Source organism: Neolamprologus multifasciatus, chromosome 16 (assembly GCF_963576455.1).
Source record: "Neolamprologus multifasciatus chromosome 16, fNeoMul1.2, whole genome shotgun sequence".
Taxonomy (NCBI): domain Eukaryota; kingdom Metazoa; phylum Chordata; class Actinopteri; order Cichliformes; family Cichlidae; genus Neolamprologus; species Neolamprologus multifasciatus.
This window is the reverse complement of record NC_140454.1, coordinates 14,836,603-14,860,160: the sequence shown is the minus strand read 5'-3', so window position 1 is coordinate 14,860,160 and position 23,558 is coordinate 14,836,603. Positions and strand designations below refer to the sequence as shown.

The 23,558-nt window shown below is 39.3% G+C and overlaps 2 protein-coding genes across 8 annotated transcripts in view; one reads left to right on the top strand and one right to left on the bottom strand.

The window, feature by feature from the left end:
* On the top strand, positions 1-23,389 carry LOC146500473 (rhodopsin-like). The gene is made up of 4 exons (XM_085134458.1): positions 1-1,375; positions 10,492-10,817; positions 14,053-14,286; positions 20,432-23,389. Exons 1-4 carry the CDS (start codon positions 1,009-1,011, stop codon positions 20,645-20,647), a joined length of 1,143 nt encoding a protein of 380 aa, XP_084990584.1. The 5' UTR covers positions 1-1,008; the 3' UTR covers positions 20,648-23,389.
* Positions 16,605-23,558, bottom strand: part of st6gal2a (ST6 beta-galactosamide alpha-2,6-sialyltranferase 2a) — a 39,759-nt gene continuing 32,805 nt past the window's right edge. For all 7 annotated transcript variants that reach the window (XM_085134448.1, XM_085134452.1, XM_085134450.1 and 4 more), the window contains one exon: positions 16,605-18,464. In XM_085134448.1, coding sequence (XP_084990574.1) covers positions 18,217-18,464 — 248 coding nt within the window. In that variant the 3' untranslated portion in view covers positions 16,605-18,216. The remainder of the gene's footprint in view (positions 18,465-23,558) is intronic.

Here is a 23,558-nt window from a genome sequence, read left to right as displayed (position 1 = left end):
ATATTTCTGTGAGTTTACACATTTCTTATCATTAAAACCCAAAGAATCACACTGACAGCTGTAGCTCATTTACTACAGCAAAATCTTTATGATGTAGGAAAATTGAGATGTAATGTTGAAATTGCACTTCTTATATTGAGATATCTCGGGGGTAAAATGTGCAGCTAGGGGTCTTCCACAAGCCATGGCCAGTTAAGATAGGGGGCTGTATCTGGCCCACGATGTAAAATGAGTTTGACATCCCTGCCCAAGACCCTTACCCTCAACGTGACCATCACAGACATAAATAAAAGCCTTACACTACCCCCAGACCTAATTTCAACATTAAGCCCCACAGCGGAAAAGCAGCAGCTGTGTTAAATTTCCAAACATTTTCGCACACCCATTTAAACTTAAATAGGTCCTCAGAAAGATATATGTACAACAGACACGCATATAAAGCCCCCCTCACCCCCCACCACCACCCGTGGACCCAAGCATCCCACTACCCTGTGATGTAAGAGATGCCCTGGCTTTAAAAGTCCTGGCGCAGAGCCCAAATCGCAAAACACCACTGGTGGCACAAGAGTCTCCGCTACGAGCGCGGATTACAGCCAGTCTAAAAGTGATAACTTGAAGAAGAGATGCGTCTCCCACGCAATAAAATAAACTGCTGTGGAAAGTAACTTGATAACTGGGATGAATTTTGTTAGATTGCCCAAATTATATGTAATAGCGCGTACTCTCAAGCTGGTTCGCGGAGAGACGCGGTGAAAGCGGAGGAGGCGTTGCGTTCAAGTCACGTTAAGGTGACACCTTTTGGTTACAATGCATTTTTTAACATTCCTGCCAGTTCTCTAAGAGTCGGCAGCCAGGTGATCGCTCTCAGGATCAGTGGAGGAATGCGCGTTTGTTGCACATGAGCATGGAGTAAGATGGAAGCTACACGCGCAAACTTTACAGATGCGCGACGTGACCAGCGCTGCCGAGTAAAGCAAGCTCCAGAGTGAAGAGAAACTGATGAACTGAATGGACGGCGGTATGTTTTCTGGTCAGGCTGGTCTGAATTACAGCTTCAACCTGAGCGATGACCGAGAGTTGCTGGACGTGCAGGCGGGCTCGGCGAAGCTCTCCCCGGCGGGCTTTGTGGTGCTGTCCGTGGTGCTGGGCTTCATCATGACTTTCGGCTTCCTGAACAACTTCATTGTGTTGCTGCTGTTTTGCAAATTCAAAAAGCTGCGGACACCGGTGAACATGCTGCTGCTGAACATCAGCGTGAGCGACATGCTGGTGTGTTTGTTCGGCACCACTCTCAGCTTCGCCTCCAGCATCCGCGGAAAGTGGCTGCTGGGGCGCAGCGGCTGCAGCTGGTACGGCTTCATCAACTCTTGCTTTGGTAAGTTCTGCTTTTTTGAACAGCTCAAAGTTTGAGATGTTGTGGTATTTGTCAACTCATGCACCGTTTTATATTTCTGGAAATAAAACTGTGCGAAATATCTGCTGTTTTTGCAAAATGTATTATAATAAGTCACCGAGACACTGAAGTCAAAGCTGTGGCAAATATGCTTTATTTCACATCGTCAAATGTAATTAGTTATTAGTCCGCTCTGTTGTGTTTGTCTGCGTAAGAGTCATCGGGGCTGATGGGGATTGGATGGATTAATAATATTTTCAGTAGACCATGAGACTCCCTCTTTAAATTACTTCGCTTTATTGAAGCCATTGGTATTCATTAACTTGGATAGTTTGCACAATGGTTAGTTTCTGTCATTATTCCAAGTAGCAGCTTTCACAATAATAATGCATAATAATAAGAATCTGTACATATAATGATAGCTGAGCCTGATAGATAATCAAACAAGCGCTCTTTGGATGGATCCAGATTCTTCTTTCTTTTTTTTTTCAAAGAATTGTGACCCAAAGTCTGTCCACTGCACAAAGACAAGTACATTTGACGGTTGATGTCTTTCGGTAAACAAATTATGTAACGGTGATACTGGTTCTGACCTCAGACCTGCGGGTTTCATGTCTGTACAGCGCATCGCGTTTCTTTGTAAGTCTGCTTATCGACAGACACTACCCCCTCCGTATCTGCAATCACACTGGCCAGTTGGTCCAGCGCTGCACTCTGACCTTCTCTTCCTCTGTCTCCAGAGGGAACGGGGATTGCAGTCAGATATGAGTATTATTGTACTACATTGTTCATGAGCCCTCCATCCCGTCTCTTATTAAACTAAAACATCATGAGCTTTCCAGCGTTTCTTAACATCTGGCTGGTTTGAGCTAAAGGAAGAGTGAAAAAACGAGTTTGTATGTTACAGTTTGTCACACAATGCATAGCATACTGATGTATTTAATGACGTATACGTCCGTGTGGGGACGTTTTTTTTTTTTTTTGTTTTTTTTTTGCACTTTTACTATGTAGTTCATCCACCAGGAGGTGGTAGTGTCACAACCTGGATGCACTGACCCTCATCGCATTTATCAGAGGATATGAACTCTGGAACTGTAGCCATTTGTATTTATTTCTGCCTGACAGATTTAGGGCGATCTCGTGTTTTCATGTTAGGAGGTGAAACGTTTTTCCTACCTTTGGCTTGCTCAGTGTTGATTGTTTTTTGGCTCCTGCCTTTGCCACAGTTTGGTAAGGAAAGTTAATTCTGACACAATTGCTGGAACGTAACTCACCCACTTTAGTCTTTTACAGTGTGGTCAATAAACTCAAATTAAAGTGCAAACTGCTTGTGCTATGCTAATAAGCATGATACATTGTATGTGATTCGTTTCCTATTTATCACAATGGAAACACAAAGCCTATACATGTCACTGGACTCTCATGCTACTATAGCTGTGTGTAGGAAAAAGGAAATGATCATTTATGAGACTCCTATAACTCAGGTTGAGTTATAGGAGTCTCATAAATGATCAGACTTCAGTGTACACTCAGTACCTGCCGAGACCTTGTATAGTGTAGGTCTCATTTTCATTCTTGTTGTGGCTTTTTAGATGATCTAGTGCTTTTATGTGTTTACTTTATGCTTGTTGATATTCAAACTTTTGTCATTACACATTCTTGACCCTGATGAAGGCCACAAGCCGAAACACGTTGGTCAATTATTAAAGTTGTTCATCTTCCCTCAAGTGTTGCTGGAGTTCCTGCTTTGTGATTTCATTACACATTCACACAGTAGTTGAATGAATAAAATTATATACACTGAGTTGTTCTCATGCTAGTAAAATTACTTTCCATTTCAGTTGCATTTTTTTTTATTATACTTTTACAGATTTTCATCTGACCTCACAAATGATATTTAGACTCTTATCATGAATACAGTAATATGTATTATTTTAACTTATCTCTGTTTCCATATCCTCTGACTGTGGTGTTTTCCTTCTGCCGGTGCTTGTGTGCTGGTTTACATCTGTTCATTTACATTCTGTGTATTGTAAAACCGGATATGTCAGCAGGATATGTTGAGGCGGTGAATTTTCATTTTCCTTCACATTATGTTTTAAAGTCAGCAGCGTGCTTTGACTTTATTCTCCCCTGGGCTTCTCGAGGTGTTGCATTTTTAAAACTTGAACCAGCATGGTAACAGCTCACTGCTTATTTACTGGTGTCAAGAGAGAAGATGCTGGAAAGCTGACAGAAGTCGGTAGATACAAAATATTTGCCACATAAAGTTTGCCAATATGAATGCAAAGAGCAGCCATATATTAGTCAAACATTAAAGCGGGTACATTGTTCATTTCTCTCTTTCTATATATATTATTGCCATTATCATCTCCCTGTTATTCCTCCATCATATGAGACAGTATAAGGGCTGATTCAATATATATAACTGCCAGAGAGTCGCACATCATAACAGATCACAGTTTTTCTTGGCCTGAGGCTCAAACACGGGTAAAATTAAAAACAGGGCTAGGCAAACCATCATATACAGATAGAGAAAGCAATCAAGACATAGGCAGTCATGCTGTCTTTTTGTACAGAAAGTATAAAGAAAACAGAAATGTTGAAATAATACATTTTATTATTTTTTCCAAAGCATCATTATGGCCACATTACAAGAACTTACAGTATTCCTAAAGACTTTTGAAGTATAGTTGTTTCAGTGTTCTGTCTCCTGTCTTGTACTTACGCTGCACGAGTGGGAAGGTGGGTGACAACAAAGAGCAGGAAGAATGTTTTACTTTTAAAAGTCCAGTGATCTGCACACACTCAAGTAAACAGCTGATAAGAAGAAAGGACAATACACAGGGTGTAGTCTGTTTATTGTTCAAGGGCCTGACATTTACTTAACCTAACTTCTTAAAGCTTTTAAGCGACCCTATCACTGGCTTACACCACTTGAGTAAGAACCTTGTAAGAATAATGATGTTACTGAGGCTTTTGTTGCAAGCTGTAAGTGCTGTATATCATGATTAGGTATATGCTGCGTGTGTGTGTGCAAATGCATCGCATGGGAGTAAATGAGGCAGTGTAGGTTTAAGAAAACAATGGCTGTAAGGAAGATCAACGATCTACATCCCAGAATGAAGATAAAGCAACTTGTGTCAAGAGACACCCAAACATAAAGATTTTGATAGTCAAAGTCAAATTTATTTCTATGGCACATTTAAAGACAAGCTCTATATATAAAATAATCAAATGACACAAAAATGTAGGACAAAATGACAGAATTTAATAAAGGAAAAAAAAAAAAGAGAAAACCAGAAGAAGATGTAACACTAAGAAAAATAGTCAAAACTAATTTGGATTTAAAAGCCAGAGAATAAAAGTTTTATTCTGAGTACTCTGAGTTTTAGAGAAAAGAAATTTGCCACCACACATAATTTTTATTCCCAAATAATCAAATAAACCTGAAATATTAATCATTAAATATGGTATTTATTTTTTGCAACCATCTACTATGCCTAAAGGAGACACTTAACCACCGCAGCGCTGTCTTTCTGTGTTACTTTTGTGGATGTTAGCAAGTTTTGCAGGGACTGACACTGACCCAAACATTATTTGATGTCCTCATAACAGAAGGGGCTATGGCTGTCTTATACTTTATAGTAGCTAAAGCCTGTAAGCTGCAGAACCTTAATAAGAGAAGATATCAGTGAGGATGAGGTCAGAACAACAGATTGATTGCATGTCTGTTGTATTTCTTTTTTACTTAGCTTTAGCGTGAGTGACACAAAAAGGCAGGGAAAAAAGCCACAGTTGGAGGGTGGCAGAGCATCTGTTATATTTGGGGTTTTTGTCTGAAGGTGTTGGTTTAGCCACAAAAAAAGCTAAAAACAACACAATAGAATGTGGGGTTGCGTAATGGATGTCTTAACGTTGTTTTAATTGCACTGGCAATTGAAAATATTTGTATTTTCCCAGGAAAAGGAGACATCCAAATATACATGGAATACAGTATATAAGGCAGAAAGAGTGCAACTGTACCTTATGCGCCTTGAGACAACTCTAATTGTGATTTGGCACTATGTTAATCAAATTGAATTCAATTGTACAAGCTTGGATGTCAATATTTGATATGACACTTATTCTTCAACACAGCCTGAACCCTCTTAGGCAAGCTGACTGATTTCTTCTTCTTCTTCTTAGACTTCAGAGAGACTTTATCCAAGGACAAATATCAAAGCTCTTCTTTAGATTTTGACTGCCTTTTGTTCTGTTTTCTGCCAAGATGATCTGATTTCGCTGAGGTGTGGGGAGGTGAGTCTATGACAGATAATTGCAGGTCTCTCTGGGAAATGAGATTTAAATCTCAATAGATGAATAAAGGATAATAATCAAAATCTTACAGTACTTTTATGTGTTTATAATTCCCTTAATTTTGACAAGATCCCAAACATCACTGGCTGAAATGACGTCCCAAATCATGAAGAGCCTCCACCGTTTTTTACTGATGTCTATACATGTTCACTGTTCCTCCAAACACACTAATGGTTTGGATTCATCATTCCACAAGACCCCTTGCCACTGAATTTCAGTGCAATTCTTGTGTAATTTGCCATAACTCAGGCTGTTCCTTAATAATGGCATCTTGACATCCATATTTCTACCAGAACATATCTGTTGAGGCTTCAGTGGATAATTGAAAAGCCATATGCATCTCCCAGGTCCTATGTCAGGTCTTTGCTAGTTGTTTTCCTGTTTAAGGACAGGACTTTCAGATATTGTTCAACAGCTGTAGATTTGTAGTCCTTACACTTCTTTTGTCCTCCACTTGTTCAGTTTTGCCAGTTTTTGAACGATACGCTGCACAAAATGCTGAGCTATACTCCTTGGGAATCGCCTTGTTGTTGCAGAAATGCTATTTTTTTCAAGCCATGTTATCTTTGGCATTTTTTCATATATTCAGCTAAAGAAATTGGAACTAATTGTGTTTCTGTGCAAGCAATGTAAAGTCCTATCCCGTTTCTTTAATATGAGATTATAGATGCTCATTTTGTCAGTCTGGTACTAATAACTGGACTTCATTGGTTTTTAAGCATAAGGTCTGGCTAGGATCTTTTCCCCTTACCTAACGGCAGTAAGGGTGTCGTTGCCTAGCCTGTCGAGGACCATCCATGGATATGCCTCCATGGTTTGCCACTAAACATGTTGAATGATGTTACAGGCAGCATAATGTTCTCCATGGTTCTTCTAGACCCTTTGACATCTTTTACATGTGCTCTTTCACAATTACAAAAACTGGTGAAAAAAAACAGTCAGAAAAGCATTTCCCATGTTACCGACTTGCAAGTGCTGCAAAGTATAAATTTGGATGTGTTAGGATTAAAATACAGTGTACTGAAAATATAACACATGCATTTAATATGGGTTTATGAGTGTAATTACAGAGAATAGTTTGCCCAGGCAGAGGATGAGAGGACATCTCCTAATTTGTTCAGTTTTTGGGCACTCGATAATATTAAGTGTCATGTTCAATATACAAGTAAGAGGCTGACATGAATTCTAATTACACCAGACACTTATAATTACATTATCTCTGACATGACATAAACACAGCCTTGGGGTGAATGTTGGAGACTTCAGTAGCAGTCCTGTAACTTGCAGCTTCATAATGGTTTAAGCATTAAAGGACTGATATGAATAGAAGATATTAACATATTGTACTTTAAAAGGAATTTCCACAAACCTGCCACTCTATATTTTTTGACACACACAATAGTAGAAGGTACTGAGATAAAGTGGCAGTTGAGAAACTCAAGAAAATCATAATATGTGATAAATAAATCTGCCAGACTGAAGCTTTGTTTGACCACGTTTAAATCTGTAATGGTAGATTGATAAGCATCTGCACCATTTATTCAAAAATGGAATGGTTTGACTGAAAAAAAGGTTTCAAATATTTGATTTATCAACTGGTATGTCTTTCTGGTTTCAGTGCTGCATATTTTGCATCTCTGGAATTTCAAGAGAATATGTCTCCTAACAGTTCATTTCTTAAATGCCAGGTTTGTTTGAGCAATGAGGTCTTGCATGGTAGCTTTATTCAGCTAGCTACATAAACTTTATGTAGTTGTGTTACTTCCCTGATGTTGCTTGCTTTTAAAATTCAACCAAAATGTGTTTATGTATTTGTATAGCACTATACAAATACATAAGCCGAAGCTATGCAGAGGGATAGAAAGATAGAGAGAGATAGAACAAGTAAAACATATGAATACATATCATTATGTATGGCATTTACACATAATTATTATGGAAATGGAACAAACAACATTTAGAAACAAAAAACAAACAAGAGAGGAGTTGTTTCCCATGTCCACAGCTGTCTTGTTGGTATACAGTGGCTTACAAAAGTATTTGACTCCCTTGAACTTTTCCACATTTTGTCACATTACAGCCACAAACATGAATCAATTTTATTGGAATTCCACGTGAAAGACCAAAACAAAGTGGTGCACACGTGAGAAGTGGAACGAAAATCATACATGATTCCAAACATTTTTTACAAATAAATAACTGAAAAGTGGGGTGTGCGTAATTATTCAGCCCCCTGAGTCAATACTTTGTAGAACCACCTTTTGCTGCAATTACAGCTGCCAGTCTTTTAGGGTATGTCTCTACCAGCTTTGCACATCTAGAGACTGAAATCCTTGCCCATTCTTCTTTCCAAAACAGCTCCAGCTCAGTCAGATTAGATGGACAGCGTTTGTGAACAGCAGTTTTCAGACCTTGCCACAGATTTTCGATTGGATTTAGACACCAGACAGGTCAGGGATAAAGTTATTGAAAAATTTAAGGCAGGCTTAGGCTACAAAAAGATTTCCCAAGCCTTGAACATCCCACGGAGCACTGTTCAAGCGATCATTCAGAAATGGAAGGAGTATGGCACAACTGTAAACCTACCAAGACAAGGCCGTCCACCTAAACTCACAGGCCGAACAAGGAGAGCGCTGATCAGAAATGCAGCCAAGAGGCCCATGGTGACTCTGAACAAGCTGCAGAGATCTACAGCTCAGGTGGGGGAATCTGTCCATAGGACAACTATTAGTCGTGCACTGCACAAAGTTGGCCTTTATGTAAGACTGGCAGCTGTAATTGCAGCAAAAGGTGGTTCTACCAAGTATTGACTCGGGGGGCTGAATAATTACGCACACCCCACTTTGCAGTTATTTATTTGTAAAAAATGTTTGGAATCATTTTTAATGATTTTCGTTCCACTTCTCACGTGTTCACCACTTTGTTTTGGTCTTTCACGTGGAATTCCAATAAAATTGATTCATGTTTGTGGCTGTAATGTGACAAAATGTGGAAAAGTTTAAGGGGGCCGAATACTTTTGCAAGCCACTGTATATCTGGTGCATGAATCTAGGTTGTTTCTGCTACAACGTCGGTAAAAACTTTGTCAAAACAGAGGTAAAATCGTGGGAGTAAACTCTTTTATTCTGTTCTGCAATGACTAATCTTTAGACAAAATGTTAAACCAGGGAACAACCCACTTGAAATATAAACAAACAAAAGGTTAAGAGGATCCTGCAGACATTGTTTGTTGATAATAAAAAGTTTTAAGCACTGTAATTTAAAGGAAATAACAGATGTGTCTCATCTTTTTCTGACGTCTGCTTAACATCTAGTGTTGATATTCGTCCCTCTGTGTACAGGCTATTTATAGTCCAAATATGGTCGTTTTCGTTGTCTTTTCAATGTCAAACCCACTAATTTTTGACATCAATTTAATACTGCTTCTGGAGGCTCTGTAGTCCCATTTTTTAAGAGGCTGGTGGGCATGTTTTCTGTGCCACTGTACACTGTATACAGAGGGTCATCCCTCTGTATACAGTGTAATGCTTGGCTTTTTGGGAAAGACACCAATTTTACCACCAAGCTCTACATGAAATATTTTGTCCTCTGTGGCTGCAGACAGCTTTGGATCCTCTTGTGTTCTCGGTTATGCTTTTTTCTCATAAAGGTCAAATTAAATGACCTGGTAGCATTTCCGATGGATTCTTGAGGTTTTTTTTCTTCTTATGTCTTGGAAGCACTGGGTGCTGGTCATGCGTAGGGCAGAGATAGGACTTGTACACAGTATCAATAGTCATAGCCTCAGGCTACTCTCTCCTTCTGGTACAACCATTCTAAGCAGATAATACATAGGAAACAAAAGTTATTTATTGATTAAGCATTGATTATACTGTGCTGTACACATGGACAGATGAAGACTCAGTGGCCAAGCAGCCACTTCTTAAAATTCCGTTGTCTCTAGAGACAAGTCAGTGTCGTCACAAAAAATATTATAATTATTAAGATTGTTATAAAATGGCAAGCTTTATAAGAACACAAGGCTTTATATTTGACAGTGATTATCCAAATGTAATTAATTACTCCATGAATGATATTAAATGAAGAGGTGCACAGTCTTTGGTACACCTCAAAGAAATGTTTTTAATTAATTAGCACAATGAAGGTGGCTGTTTGTTGAATCACTTGTTGTGACAATCCCTTAGCACTGTGTCTAAATCCCGACTGACTGCAGGTAAGATCAGACACAATGAGTCACTGTGATTGAGATTCATTCTCACAGATATTTCAGTTTGACTGAGGTGCATTTTGAAGCTAAGGTGAAGAAGTGTTTCTCACTGATTGTAGTGAACATTTTGTTTGTTTTTAATTAAATCTTCCAATCTTTATTTCTTTTATACAGCGGCACAATATTTTGTAAAGACCTGACCCTAAATCGATAAAAGCTATTGATTTGGTGCTCTCGTGAATTTCCCACGAGGACCATGCTGTTGGCTTTTGTGATTCTGGTGGAAGTTTATTAGCTCAAAAATTCATGTACCTTGTAGTCACTTTTAAGATTTCCTCACTTTTAAGTGAGTGTTTTTTCAAGAACAATCAGCATTAAAGACTAAGATCATATAATATTGTTTTCTGTACTTTTATAACTGCCTGTTGTTGCAATTTATTGTATTATAAACTGTATAAATGTTTATTGCCCTCTTGAGCCAGTTACATCCTACCCCCACTGCCTCACGCCTCCACATCTCTGTCTTTCTCAGGTATAGTTTCGCTGATCTCTCTGGTGATCCTCTCCTACGACCGCTACAGCACCCTTACTGTTTACAACAAGCGTGGGCCAGACTACCGTAAGCCCCTAATAGCCATTGGGGGCTCTTGGCTGTACTCCTTGTTCTGGACAGTGCCCCCCCTACTGGGCTGGAGCAGCTATGGCATAGAGGGGGCAGGAACAAGCTGCTCTGTGTCCTGGACTGCTAACAGTGCCCAATCGCACGCCTACATCATCTGCCTCTTCATTTTCTGCTTGGGTCTGCCTGTCATAGTGATGATCTACTGCTACAGCAGATTGCTTTGGGCAGTCAAACAGGTACACACACTAGCTGTCAGACACTGACACTTAGTCACACATTAACTGCATACATGTGAATGTCTATGCTGTTTTTTCCTTTAGGAATAAGGTGTCAAAAATAAAGCTACAAGTTGCTTAGCGTGATTTTGCACCTTTGAACACCAAACACTGCAGATGTCAAACATGGCCGAAAAGAGCCTTTTTGCTTTTTAATAACTGACAAAGGTGATAAAACTTCAGAGCTTCATATGAACAGATCTCTGCTAAGATAAAACTAACATGTAAGACAAAGGAAGGGGTAGGTTTTGTGCACTGGACAACTGGATAGATTTTCATTATCATAAGTCTTTGTAGGGTTATCAACTTTTCTCTGAGGATCCACTGGGTCACCTAATCTGTCGTGTCCCAGCAGGGCTATTTTCAGAAATAAATGTCCCTAGCGTGAAATGCATGTAAGGTCAATAAAGTTGTTGTAATCAACCATCAAATATTCAGATCTGCCCATTCTTTTATTTTTGCTGACTTAAAGAAAAAAAAAAAAGCTAGTTGATGTATTTACCCGTCAACAAAACTGTTTAGTTTTTCTGAACAGTATAAATTCCTAGTCAATTTAAAATAGAGCAGCACTGCAAACAAAAGTCTTCTGATTTTTACTGCACACTGATCTATTTGCATGAAACTTGCTGAAAATCGAGAATACACCTGACAGAAAAACATTTAGCCTTTCCCATTTGTTCTGTTCATGTGGTATCACATTGGAAAGGTAAACGTTTTTCTGTCAGTCCTATTTAAAATCCTGACATGTTCCACATCCATCTGAGATATCTCTCAGACAGAAGTTATAAAATCTGACAGATGACAGGATCTGACATCAATGAGATTTTCTGCAAAGCTACAATGAAGTTTGATTGAAGAAGTTTCTGGCTAAATACATCAACAATACATGTCAGATTTGGTTGACAGTCTATAAATCAAGGCGCTATCTATCCCATCAAAGTTCAAGCTACTCCACTCAGCTTATGGAACAGAGCAGTGCTGCTAGAAGATACGTTCCCACCACAGTCATATTCACAGAACGCAGATGTTTATGATGAGTTTACTGATGAGTTGCAATATATTCATGCCTTCTGCTCATTTACATAAAAATAAAAGCAAAGAAACGTAACACATGGTTTGTGGGGAATCAGTCAACCAATCACAGTTTCTTTGGTTGGTTCATGGGTATTTTGTTTTTCTATTTTTAAGTGAGTGACTTCACTTGTCTTGGGTAAATAAATAAAAGCTGTTCCACTCCCGTTGCTTTAGATTTATTCCTGAGAGCAACAGGAGGGTAGCAGAGGATTTTCACAGCATTATGACTCAGACAAAGCCTAAGCTACTCAACCATCTTCTTGGGTTTGTTTTAGGTTGCTTTAATATAGTGGTTTTAAAGCACTTCAGGAACTCAGACTTACCCCCTGGTATCAATAAGCAGCTTTTTTTCAAATCCCCTCCAAGTATAATTATCTATGTTTGGATCATATGAGATAAACTGGTTTTATTTCAGTTTTATTACTTTTGTTTAACTTTAAATGAGCTGTTAAGTTCATAACATTTTACACACTGACCTTCCTTTGTCAGGACACCAGTTTCCAGCCTAATAAGTTCAGGTTAAATCAAAGAGTGCATCTAACTTTATACAGTTTGGCTGATGCTTTACTGCTGAACTAAAGCAGGCAACTCTGTGTTGGTGCTGATAAGGTGATGCAATGGGATCTCCATGCATACGGTTTAAAAAGAAAATTATGCAGTTTTACAATACATACTCATAAAAATTTGTGACATGTAACATATCCATCCATTAATTTTCTGCCACTTATCTGAGTTTGTGTAAAGAGAGCAGCAGTCTAAGAAGAGATGCCCAGACATCCCCTCTGTCTATCCATCTAAGCTAAGAGATGTAAACTTGTTTCTGTCTGCCCCGAGCTTGCTCCTGACATACCTCACCAGCAGAAGGCCTCCTAGACAGATGTCCCAAACACCTCACTTAGCTTCTTCTGTTGTGGAGGAGTGACAGCTCTACTCTGTGCCCTCCTGAATGACCAAGCTGTTCAATTTATCTCTAAAGTTGAGCAACAATCCTCAGTTGTCAAACCTGTCAAAGTTTGCATGGTTCTCACCACTCAATAAGGAGGAACTAGGTCCACACCAGTACTGACATTGTGTTGATGGAAAAGAGGTATATGAGTACTCACCCTTGCTATTAATTTTAATCAGTGGGCTCTCATGGGATTGAAAATAAATGGTTGCACCCAGAAAACTATAATTATAAAACCAGAATACCCAGAGAGAAACCACTGCAAACTAGCCAGATTGTTGATTTGAACCCAGGACCTTCTTGCTGTGAGGCAACAGCACTAATCACCATGCCACCAATCCAGGGTTAACAAAAGTAGGAAAGCTATGATTTCTAAGGCTTGATGCAAAATTTTCTGTATGTTTTTGTGCTTGACAGGTTAAACCACAATAAATAGCAAAAGCATACACGTGGTGTGTGTGTAGTTGTCTGCCTCTTATAACTCCAGTGATTTTCCTGCAGTTTGAAATCTCGTGCGATCTTGTGAATTTCATGAGTCCAGCAACTAACCACTCTTACTAGATTGTTCTTGTTGAGATGACATGATACAAATTAAGTTGTTGAATTTCATACAGATCCTACATGATTTAATTACGTTCAAGATAGAAACATGAAATTTTTGTGTTCAAATTATAAGGTAGACTTTATTAATGTAACAACCACCCAATTTAGAGGTGGCTGCTCGACTTGACTGAGATGGATGCCTTCCTCAAACCACGATCCAAAGCACACGAGACTGAAATCCCGTGCGGTGTCGCGAGATTTAACATTGATATATCATTGACTTACTTCATTCGAACATGATATGAACAATTTAATCTACCCTCTCTGCATATCATGTAGTTTCTACACTATATAGTTACACTTAACTTTAAAGCATGAGGCAATTGTGTTAAATACACGCAAGATGCTTACATAAACCCAAGAGATGGCCAATACCTTTTTTTCAGTGTAAGATTTGTGATGACTCGTGAGCCAGGTGAGCTACTGCTGCATTTTGTTTGCGATTACTACATGAGAGCAGTGAAAAAGAAGTAATTTTAATGTTTCCTAGATATAAGACACACTTCAGGAAATTCAAATCAAAATTTTCCAGAAATATTTTTTTTCCTCTCTCTCCTGTTCCGTTATTCACAGGTGGGTAGGATCCGAAAGACTGCAGCCCGGAGGAGAGAATACCACATTCTGTTCATGGTGCTGACCACTGCAGCCTGCTACCTGCTGTGCTGGATGCCTTATGGTGTCGTGGCAATGATGGCAACATTTGGCCCACCCAACATCATTAGCCCCGTGGCCAGTGTAGTTCCCTCACTGCTCGCCAAGAGCAGTACCGTCATCAACCCCCTCATCTATATACTTATGAACAAACAGGTAAGTCGCTATTATGTGCATGTGCGTGTCTTACCTAAAATCAAGAGTTATAATTTTGAAAAACAGATTTGAACATGTACAACAGCTTTATTTACACAGTAGAAAAAGACAAACAACAGCTGAAATCATAGAACTGTTTGATTTAAATATCAATTCAAGTGTAATATCAAGAGATTTCACTGACCAAAGAGAAATAAAAAAAATCAAGAAGAATGCCCTAAGGCTCTTAAAAGGGAAACAGAACAATCCCTCTCATTACTCACTCCCTTCCTCTTCCTCATCTGAAGAATACTGCAAAAAGGTTGCTATAGAAAGAACAAATGTTAAACAATTCTTCAGAGGCAGTGTGGTACAGAAATCCCCACAACACTTGTTAAAAACTCGACATGAAAAATAGGCCTCGAGAGTAAAGAGCAGACAGAAAGAGGCTCGAAGTGGTAAATGTTACACACATGTCTTCAAACATATTTTTCAACTCACTACTTCACTACCAAAGAACATTAATGTCAAGTTTGACTACAATGTCCCATCTTAAAAAGAATACAAAATTCAGTTAAGCTCGACTTTTGCAGAAAGAAGCACCTAAGAAGTCCTACTGTTACTCTGAGTCCTCATCCCATGAATAACCCACCCAAACTGGAACACAATTAAAGATGGGATTTGGCACAATATTAAAGATGCAAAGATGAAGTAGCCAGAAGGCATTGCACGTGATCAAGCACTTCCATGGAGCGGCTGATAGCCGCACTGCAGATGAATGTGATCCACAAGCATGCAATAAAATCTGCAAAACATCACTTCAGTAAAAGAAAACCTTGCAAGCACGAATGCCTTTCACAACATTGAAGACAATGGTTCCTACTTGCATCACAGTACAGCACAGACAGTTTAAGACCTAGCCCTGCTCCTGAATTGCATGCTCTATGCATTGGAAAGTAACCTGTTACTACAATGCACATGTACAATACGTTCAGGGCTTTCACACCTTCAGTGTGCTACAATCACAAGCACATTTTATCGTTTATCGCAATTATAAGACGTACAGCAGAGCGAAAAAACCTGCATTGTTTAAAATGAATCATAAGTCCTTTCTTAAGCATCTAAACTACCTCCTCTATACATTAAAATCTCTGTTACAGTCAGGATTGGGTGTACTGCAGAGTACAAAGTAATGCGTTACTGCAATCGCATTACATTTGTCACTATTGCTGTAATGTTTGGCATTACTGAGCTAATTCAGTAATAACATTACAAATAAAACAACAAGTTGTTAATCACATTACAAACGTTCTTCATTTTTTTGAGCAAATAGGGGGGAGAAAACCCAACAAAAATGACAAAAATGCCTTTTCACATGTGCTCATGTGTGGTAACAAAAACGGCAGAGTGTAGAGGTGTGCGCAGATTTCCCAAATTATTGCACAAAGGGACATGGATGTGATGGTGAAGTGCAAACTGTGGCCAGGCTAGAGACCGATATCCACTGCTGCAAACACGGAATCAAACCCCAACAAGCACCTGCAAAGGCAAACATGCTAACACAAAGATAACAGTGAACGGTGCAGTGTAAACGGCGACCTGGACGGAGCAACTAAGACTCAAATTCTAGCAGGCACAGATGAACACACTCGTAGCATCGCACAAAGAAATGTTGCTCGTTTCTACAGAACAATCACTGGCGCCTCATTTATTTGTGCTCTGTCGGTTGATATTCACCAACTCTGTCAACTTTGGGGCTCCAAGAGAAAGATCATGTCCTCCATATAGTAATCACGTGGAGTTGTTAGGTATGTGGGCGTAAGATTTTATGTTACATTGTTAACTAGAAATTAGGGGGATATTGTGCATCAACTCAAAAATAAAGTGGGAGATTTGAAAAAATAAAATACATAACATTTTTGCAAAATGACCCAAATATTTGTCATACACCTGCTACAGCTACTAATTTAATTAATTGAAAAGTCGAATGACTTGTCTGGACATAAAGCAAGTATTTAAGGGGGTCTGGAAAAGAAATGTGTCCACAACAAAACATCAAAATATTTTTAGAAAACTTCAACTGAGTCAGCTACACGAGTGCAAGGAAAAAGCTCTTGTGAGAATGAGCAAATTCTTGATTTAGAGAAATTCCCTTTATGTGAAGCAGTACGTTTGTCATCCATGTAATTTACTGAATTGCCATCTGATTATTAAATCTGGTAAACATAAATGCATAATATCAAAATTTACAGTACATAAATACTTTAATAAAAAAAACACCAGTGGTAGTAACTGTCTTTAGCTGTCTAAGTCGTACAAGATGATTTTCGGGGGGGGGGGGGGGGGGGGGGGGGTTAAAAAAAGCTTATGTCCTTTGGTAAATACTGACAAATTCCAGATATTATCCAGCTCCTGTTAACACCAGCTATTATCTAAGTGATACTATGCTCTAGTGTTTCTACTGAAGAGTGACATCATTCTATTTAAAGCAACATTTCTATTATGTTTTCATATCTCTCAACAAACCATAACAAATGGCACAAGATCAATCTGTTACAAAGAAAAAAAAGATGCTCTCATTCCCACAGACCGAATACCTCGAGCTCGCTGAAGACACGGCACTCTGTAAACATAAAATCCACCCTACCTTGGAGACAAAGTAAATCCGAGGTTAGTACAGGTCCAAATTCCTCTTTCATAATTGTCTCTACTCTGAGCTGCGGGTAGGCACAGACTAATACCAGAGGATTCAGAAAATATGAGACATTTATAGTTGTAGGGAATGCACTTCATGCTGTTACGCAATAAAGAAATAACCCCGCAGAGATGAGCTCCAGCAAGGGTTTGGCCACAACACGCAGTGTTAAAATTACATTCAATAGAGAGTGAACTGACCATCACAAACAGGGGCTGGTGATTGCTGAGGCAGAGCGCAGGATCCCCTGATGTTCATCACTTCGGAAAGTCTACTGCTCCACACATCGAACTGATTGGTACTGCAGTCCTGCTAGAGTGTGTACTGCTTGTGTCTGAACAGTCACAAGGCAACCCAAGGAAAGTGTTCAGCTGACTGCTAGGCACAGGGTCACGGCTGTTCTGAGTACCTGTTTGTTTTGTTTTGGCCCAGTTTACTCTGATTTAAGTACAGAAATGCCCCCCCCCCCCCCCCCCCCCCGCCCCGCCCCAAACAAAACGTGACAAACTGGTGGTTATCAGTCAGCGTGCACAGAACAATAATTCAGTAATAAGCTCAGTAGTATGAAATCAACCCCTCATCATGATGATTTTGCAGGAATATGTACAGTAACGTGATAGCTTTGACAGCTCCTCTCATCTTTCTTTTAGTTTGCATTCTTCTGCATGTACTTTTGCGTCGAGTTTGTGTACCTATGACATTCAACATGGATGATTTGTTTATTCACAACCCTTTGGACCAGTATATATATATATAAAAAAAATAATTATACAATTCGCCGTTATAAAGAGTGACAGTTCCTTAAAGTGGAAAACCATCCATAGTACTGAGAAACACAGATTTTACATCACTGGAAACACACCCAGTTATTAAAAACTCACTTGCCTACCTAAAACAAGATCAGTTGCTACCCTAGTCAGCTCCACAGCTAACGTGGCTCAGCTAAAGCAGAGAGAAATTTGATATTATATTTTATTTTTATTTTTTTCAGCTCCACCCTGGAGACTCTAATTTCCAGCCTCTGGTCAAGTATACCATCGTAATAAAGACAAGGTCTTTCAGAAACCTCTATGTTTATCCGTCCCTGGAGGGCTATGGCTTATGCTCTTCAGGGGTTTTATTTGAAACTTGCAAGCTTCAACCTCCTTGTCCATAGGGGCATTATTGCACCTCTCCCATGGTCAGTCTGAAAAGGCCAGAAGTGTGTGCGTGTTCGTGTGTGTGACGTCCGGGCTCATGAGGCCAGGCTTCATATATCAGATGTCACAGTTCACGGTGCTGAAGCCTGGAAGAGTGACGCGTCCTTTCCTCTCGAGGTCACTCACAGGGCCCATGTTGATTCGCTGGATCAGGCTTTTCTCATAGAGGAGAGGATGGTAGGCACCCAGTGTGCACGCAGCATCATAGTAGGTCTCGTGGTAGTGGCACAGGTCCGTCTGCCTCATGGAGGGAATGTACTCGTACACGTGCACCTGCTCGCACAGCGCCATCATCAGGAGGATACCTGCAATGTCAGCATACAGGAGAAAATAAATATTTTCACACAACACTTGCCAACTAAATTAGAGTTCAACTTTTTAGCCAAACATTTGAGGTCCAAACATTACAAAATTATTAGAACATAAAAATAACATATAATTATAAAATACAACACTAAAACCTTCTGTTCCTGTATTTTATTCTCTCTTTTTTTAAGGCAATAGTCCCCCAGGACCACTGTCAAAACACACATTCACACCTAGAAGCAATCTGGTAAAACCAAAATCTAATCTTATGGCCAAAGAGAAGTTAATGACATCCATTTTATTTCATCTGCTCCGGGGATCAAAGTAGAGACGTTACAAACCCGTCGTGACATTCACAAAACGGAAACTCTTAAAGCCGGGAGATAAGGTAAATCCTTTCAGTTTTCGTAAAGGTCGCTATCAGCGTGGGCCGATAATAAATACACGGCCTGGTGGGAAACATCTGATTATCAAAGGTGTGCGAGCCTTTCGGGCATTTGATACGTCTTCGGAAAAGGAATTTAGCACAAACTTGACAAATTTCTATTAGATCTGAAAAAGTGCAAAGGACAAGCAGAGACTAAATGTGAAGCTCAACTGTGCTGAAAGAGGGGAGGAGAAAACTATAACACTGTGAATAATATATGAAGTCTTCGACTTTGCCTGCTTCAGCAAGTTCTGGATTTTTCTTATGCTGTGAAATGCAACTAAAACAAAGAACAGTGACCTCACACATATATTTTAGCAAGGACTATTTAGTCAGAGAGAATAATTATCCCTTCCGCAGTAATTATATTTGGTGGTATGGCTGGTGATATGTTCTGAGACCTCTCCACTCCCCCATTGTGCAAAACCTGAAGTGGGGAGAGCTGCAGCAAGACCTCCAACAGTAAGGTACCAACAGATGAGCTGCCATCATGACTGAGGGCTAAGTTTGACTCCGTGGTCTGTGGCATTATTAGAATTCTATATTCCCCCTAACAACTGTACTCCATTAATATGAAGGCAAAGCTGAAAAACACGAGTTACTGATGACAGAGTTGTAATTTGGATGGATGAGTCACTTCCACAAGATCCTAAGGATGTCATAAGGATGTCTGTGCTATAGACCTCCAAAGAAATGAAGCGCCAAGTGCTGGAGGTAACCTGCTTTACCATGACAACAGATCCTTTTCTTTTACCAACCATCACTTCGTTTTCAATTTGGGAACATTAAAAGAATTATTTACAGTTAGATTACACATAGAGTTCATGTAAAGGCATATTTGTGCAGCAAAAAAAAGAAGGAGAATGTTTGGAGAAAATTTGGCAACATCATAAATGAGTTCTCAATCATACTCAAGTTCTCCTTCTAGCGGCTCTGTGGTATAGTGTTTTAGAAAAGGTCCAAAGGGGGTTACAACTAGTGTACTCCTGCTGTCAGTCCCCAGCCTGGATAAATAAGGTGGTTGTTGTCAGGAAGAGTATGAAAGGATATAAAATCTTTGCCAAATCAAAATATGCAGATCCAGTCGCCATGGAGATTCTTTGGGAAATAAGAGAGCAGCTAAAAGTGCCTTCTTCTATTTGCAGTTTTGCTTCTGGTGTTGGCTAAAAAAATATTTGTGGTTTCCAAGAAGCAAACCAACAATTTCGGTCAGTCTGAACACACCATTAGGCCATTTTCATTTGCATATGCACTCCAGTCATGAACTGTTCAAGACCTTAAAACAATGGAGAACACAGATATCTAACAGACTGTTCGATTTCACCCCTGACAGAATACTGTGGCCAATAAATCTACAGCAACCAAGTGAACTTTTGTATACACTACCCTGCATACTTATCCAGACAGCACCATTTCCCTATGCAAATAATTTTTTCTTTACTATATGTGAGAACTGCTTCAGTTCAGTTTACTGTTTGTAAAACACCTTCGCCTGCTTGTGAGTGTGCAGTGATTCCACTATTTTCCTCTCCCTCTCAGTTTTACAAGTGTTTCCTGATTCTGTTTCACTGCGATCGCTGGTCATCGGAGAAAGGCGACACCTCGATGCCGTCCAAGACTACGGTAATCCACCTTAACCGGCGCGTCTACAGCAACGCGGTGGCCTGCACCGCCCAGATCTCCACCGAAGAGCTCAACCAGTGCTACAGCACCGCAGACACCAAGCACACAAACCCTCCAGAGGTCACCCCCTGAACATGAGCATTAATCAGACAGGAATCACCGCCATCACAATGAAGCACGAATAACCCAGAATGTGAACTCCAGTGGACTGTGGACAAGAGCTTTCAAAAAGTAGATGTGCTTTTTCGTGTTATGTGTGAACTTGTATTTGTAGACCATAAATGTGCCCTTTTAAACCTTTTTTTTTTTTTACTATACATAACACAAAAGTGCTAAACGACCACAGAAATGCATGTGAAGTATGCAAACGCACACATACATGATGCAACCAGACATGTTGGTATCAATCAGTTTTATCATCCACCACGCACCTTCTCCTGTTCAGTACATGCAAAAAAAGGTAAGAACTTCATTCAAACTTATTTCTAAGTTTTTGCGTCTATTAAAAATATGTATTTTTTAATAAAGGGCACCGTCACTGTGGTGGGTTCAAGGTTTTAGTCTGTTTCTGAACTGATGTGTATGCATTACATTAATTTCAGTATATATTATATATAATATATTTCAGTATATTACATATTCTTAGTTTTCATCCTATAGTTTAAACAGGCCAAATTTATTTTGTGAACTACAGGATCTTTCTTTAATTTACATTTTAAACAAAGAGTAAAAAAAAAACTCCAATAAAACAGCGCCTGTTCCTTGCTGCTTTTCAGTCGCTGTGTCACTGTAAATGGGGAGGTCACTGCGCAGACTTGTGATTTGATCAGCAAGGAGACTGATGTAATCATCATTTAACTCTGCTTTTCCTCTTTTCCTCCTGCTGCTTTGGCTTTAAATGTTGAAGTATACGAAAGGTTAAGGCCCCAGAACCTTATCCTTATTACTTTTATCATGCGTGTACTTCAGTTTTGTTCTGCATGAAGGCGTTGAATTGTGTTCCTTTTTGTGTTTGTGCTGTGCTTTCTTTGGTTATGATTTAGTTGGTCTTACAAAGTTGTTTCTTTGCAGGTGTTTTTGCAGGTATGATTTCACCTTCTTTCCAGAATAAAAGGGCCAGTGTTTCAAAATGATTATCCAGTATGGCCAGCCACAGAAAAAGGATTTCAGTCTGATGACTGATGGAAATTAAGGGCATATCTCGGAAACACAATGCACAAATTTAGGGAAACTGATTACATTTAGCTGGCCTTACTTAAATGACAACTGCAAGACATAAAGCAGATATCAGTATCTTACTGCTTTTGTAGATCTAGAACTATGATGGACCAGGACCTGCTCAAGATTAAGGAAGTTATAAGTGAGGTCAGAGTGCTCAGACCTCAACTCACTGACATAGAGTTGCAGAAAATATTGATGAGTCATTTTCTTGGATAAATGATCTCCTCGCTTTTGTGCAGTGCCATTCAGGACCTACAGAAAATGAGTGATTGAGGTTGGTGCTTCTTCAAGAGGCTGCAAGCAAAAAAAAAAAAGCCACAAAAAAAGCTTTGCTTACTTTTTCCAGTCTGCGATGCAGCTGACTGCTCAATGTATTCAATAAAAACAAGAAAAGCACTGTGTTATTAGTTAAGTCAAATTGTGTTTGTAATTGTGACTCGGATGAAATTCATTTTAAGAGTAGTCTGTTCAGAAATGCTGGGTATAACAAATAACATTATTGTCACCAGTTTAATTGTATTTTATTGCTGGATTCAATTGATTTAATAAAAATGTCTGCTGCTGAAAAAGGAACGTTGTATCATGCATCGTAAATTAGGTTGGAGGATTGTGAATATTATAAAAAGCAAAAGGAACTTTTTCTTAATAGTCCTGTGCTCGTGTATTTCCTAAATGAAAGAGGTGCAAATGAGGACAAAACAGAAAATAATACGTTTTTCTTAATCACTTTTGACAAAACGCCAATGTCTAAAACCAAAAAGGATGGAAACACATCCTGTAACAGCAACAGATGGGTGACGGCTTTTTATTTCCCCCTGAAGGTCAAAATCTCAGCTCAGTGGAAAACAGTCTAATTTAAAGTAACATGACAAGTATAAACAACAGAGTCCTCCAAGGAACATTGTGACATTTTAAATATAGGCAGTCATGCCTAACACTTCAGCAGGGTTTTGTTTCTCCAGTGTAAAGCACTTTTGCCTTCCATTTAAGCTGTGTAATCAGCGACTGATTCACAGAATATCACCAAGTGCAGTCACAATGAAAACCAGCTGTAACGTGGGTCGCCCGATGCACTGCAAACCAAAGCGCAGATTCCTGGGTTGTGATGCAGCAGAGCTGCTAGATTAAACTAAAAGAAAAGTATAATTAGATTAAAGAGTGACCATTTTCTCCTCTGCGCTCATGTGCAACCCTCTGCAGTCCGCTGAAGTTGAATTGACTTATTTTTTTTAATATGCTGTTTAGATATTTTATAGCTGATGCTTTATTTATGCTTTTGCAAGTTTTTCCCTTTGTACAGCAAATATCTGCTCACTAGCGTGAATGCTACTTAGATTCCGTGTTCTTGTGGAGTCTTTGTTGCTTTCCTGTTTCAAAAATGTGTTTTTTCTCTAGCAGAATCTTTTCAGACGAATCTGGAAAATGCCAGTTTGATAAGCATAAAATAGTATGTTTCCCACCAAGGTGATTCTCAAAGAGCTTTTAGCTGAAAAATATTTCAGCATGGTGTGCGGTGTTTCCTTGAGAAATATGAGGAAAATTGATAGGTGGAGGACAAAACAAGAATTGGCAGGCCTAAAAAAATACAACATCCAAAGAAGAGCTTTGAAAATACTTCAAGAAGCCTGGACAACTATTCAATGAAGACTACTTTTCCCTAGCGAGTTCAGGATGTGTGCAGCTTTTCAAGAATAAGACAACCGTTTTCCTAGCATCATGTATAAGAATGCACAGTGCAACAGGACAGGAAGGTGAAGTGCATATCTACATTCCTGTCTGTTTAAATATAATGGTTTCGAGTGTGTTGGTATTTTGCATAACC

What these genes read in the sequence shown, in the direction of transcription:
- LOC146500473 (XM_085134458.1), top strand. Translation starts at nt 1,009, where the DNA reads ATGGACGGCGGTATGTTTTCTGGTCAGGCTGGTCTGAATTACAGCTTC. An exon ending in CTTCATCAACTCTTGCTTTG is followed by an intron (nt 1,376 to 10,491) that starts GTAAGTTCTGCT and finishes TGTCTTTCTCAG; the next exon opens with GTATAGTTTCGCTGATCTCT. An exon ending in ATATACTTATGAACAAACAG is followed by an intron (nt 14,287 to 20,431) that starts GTAAGTCGCTAT and finishes TCTCCCTCTCAG; the next exon opens with TTTTACAAGTGTTTCCTGAT.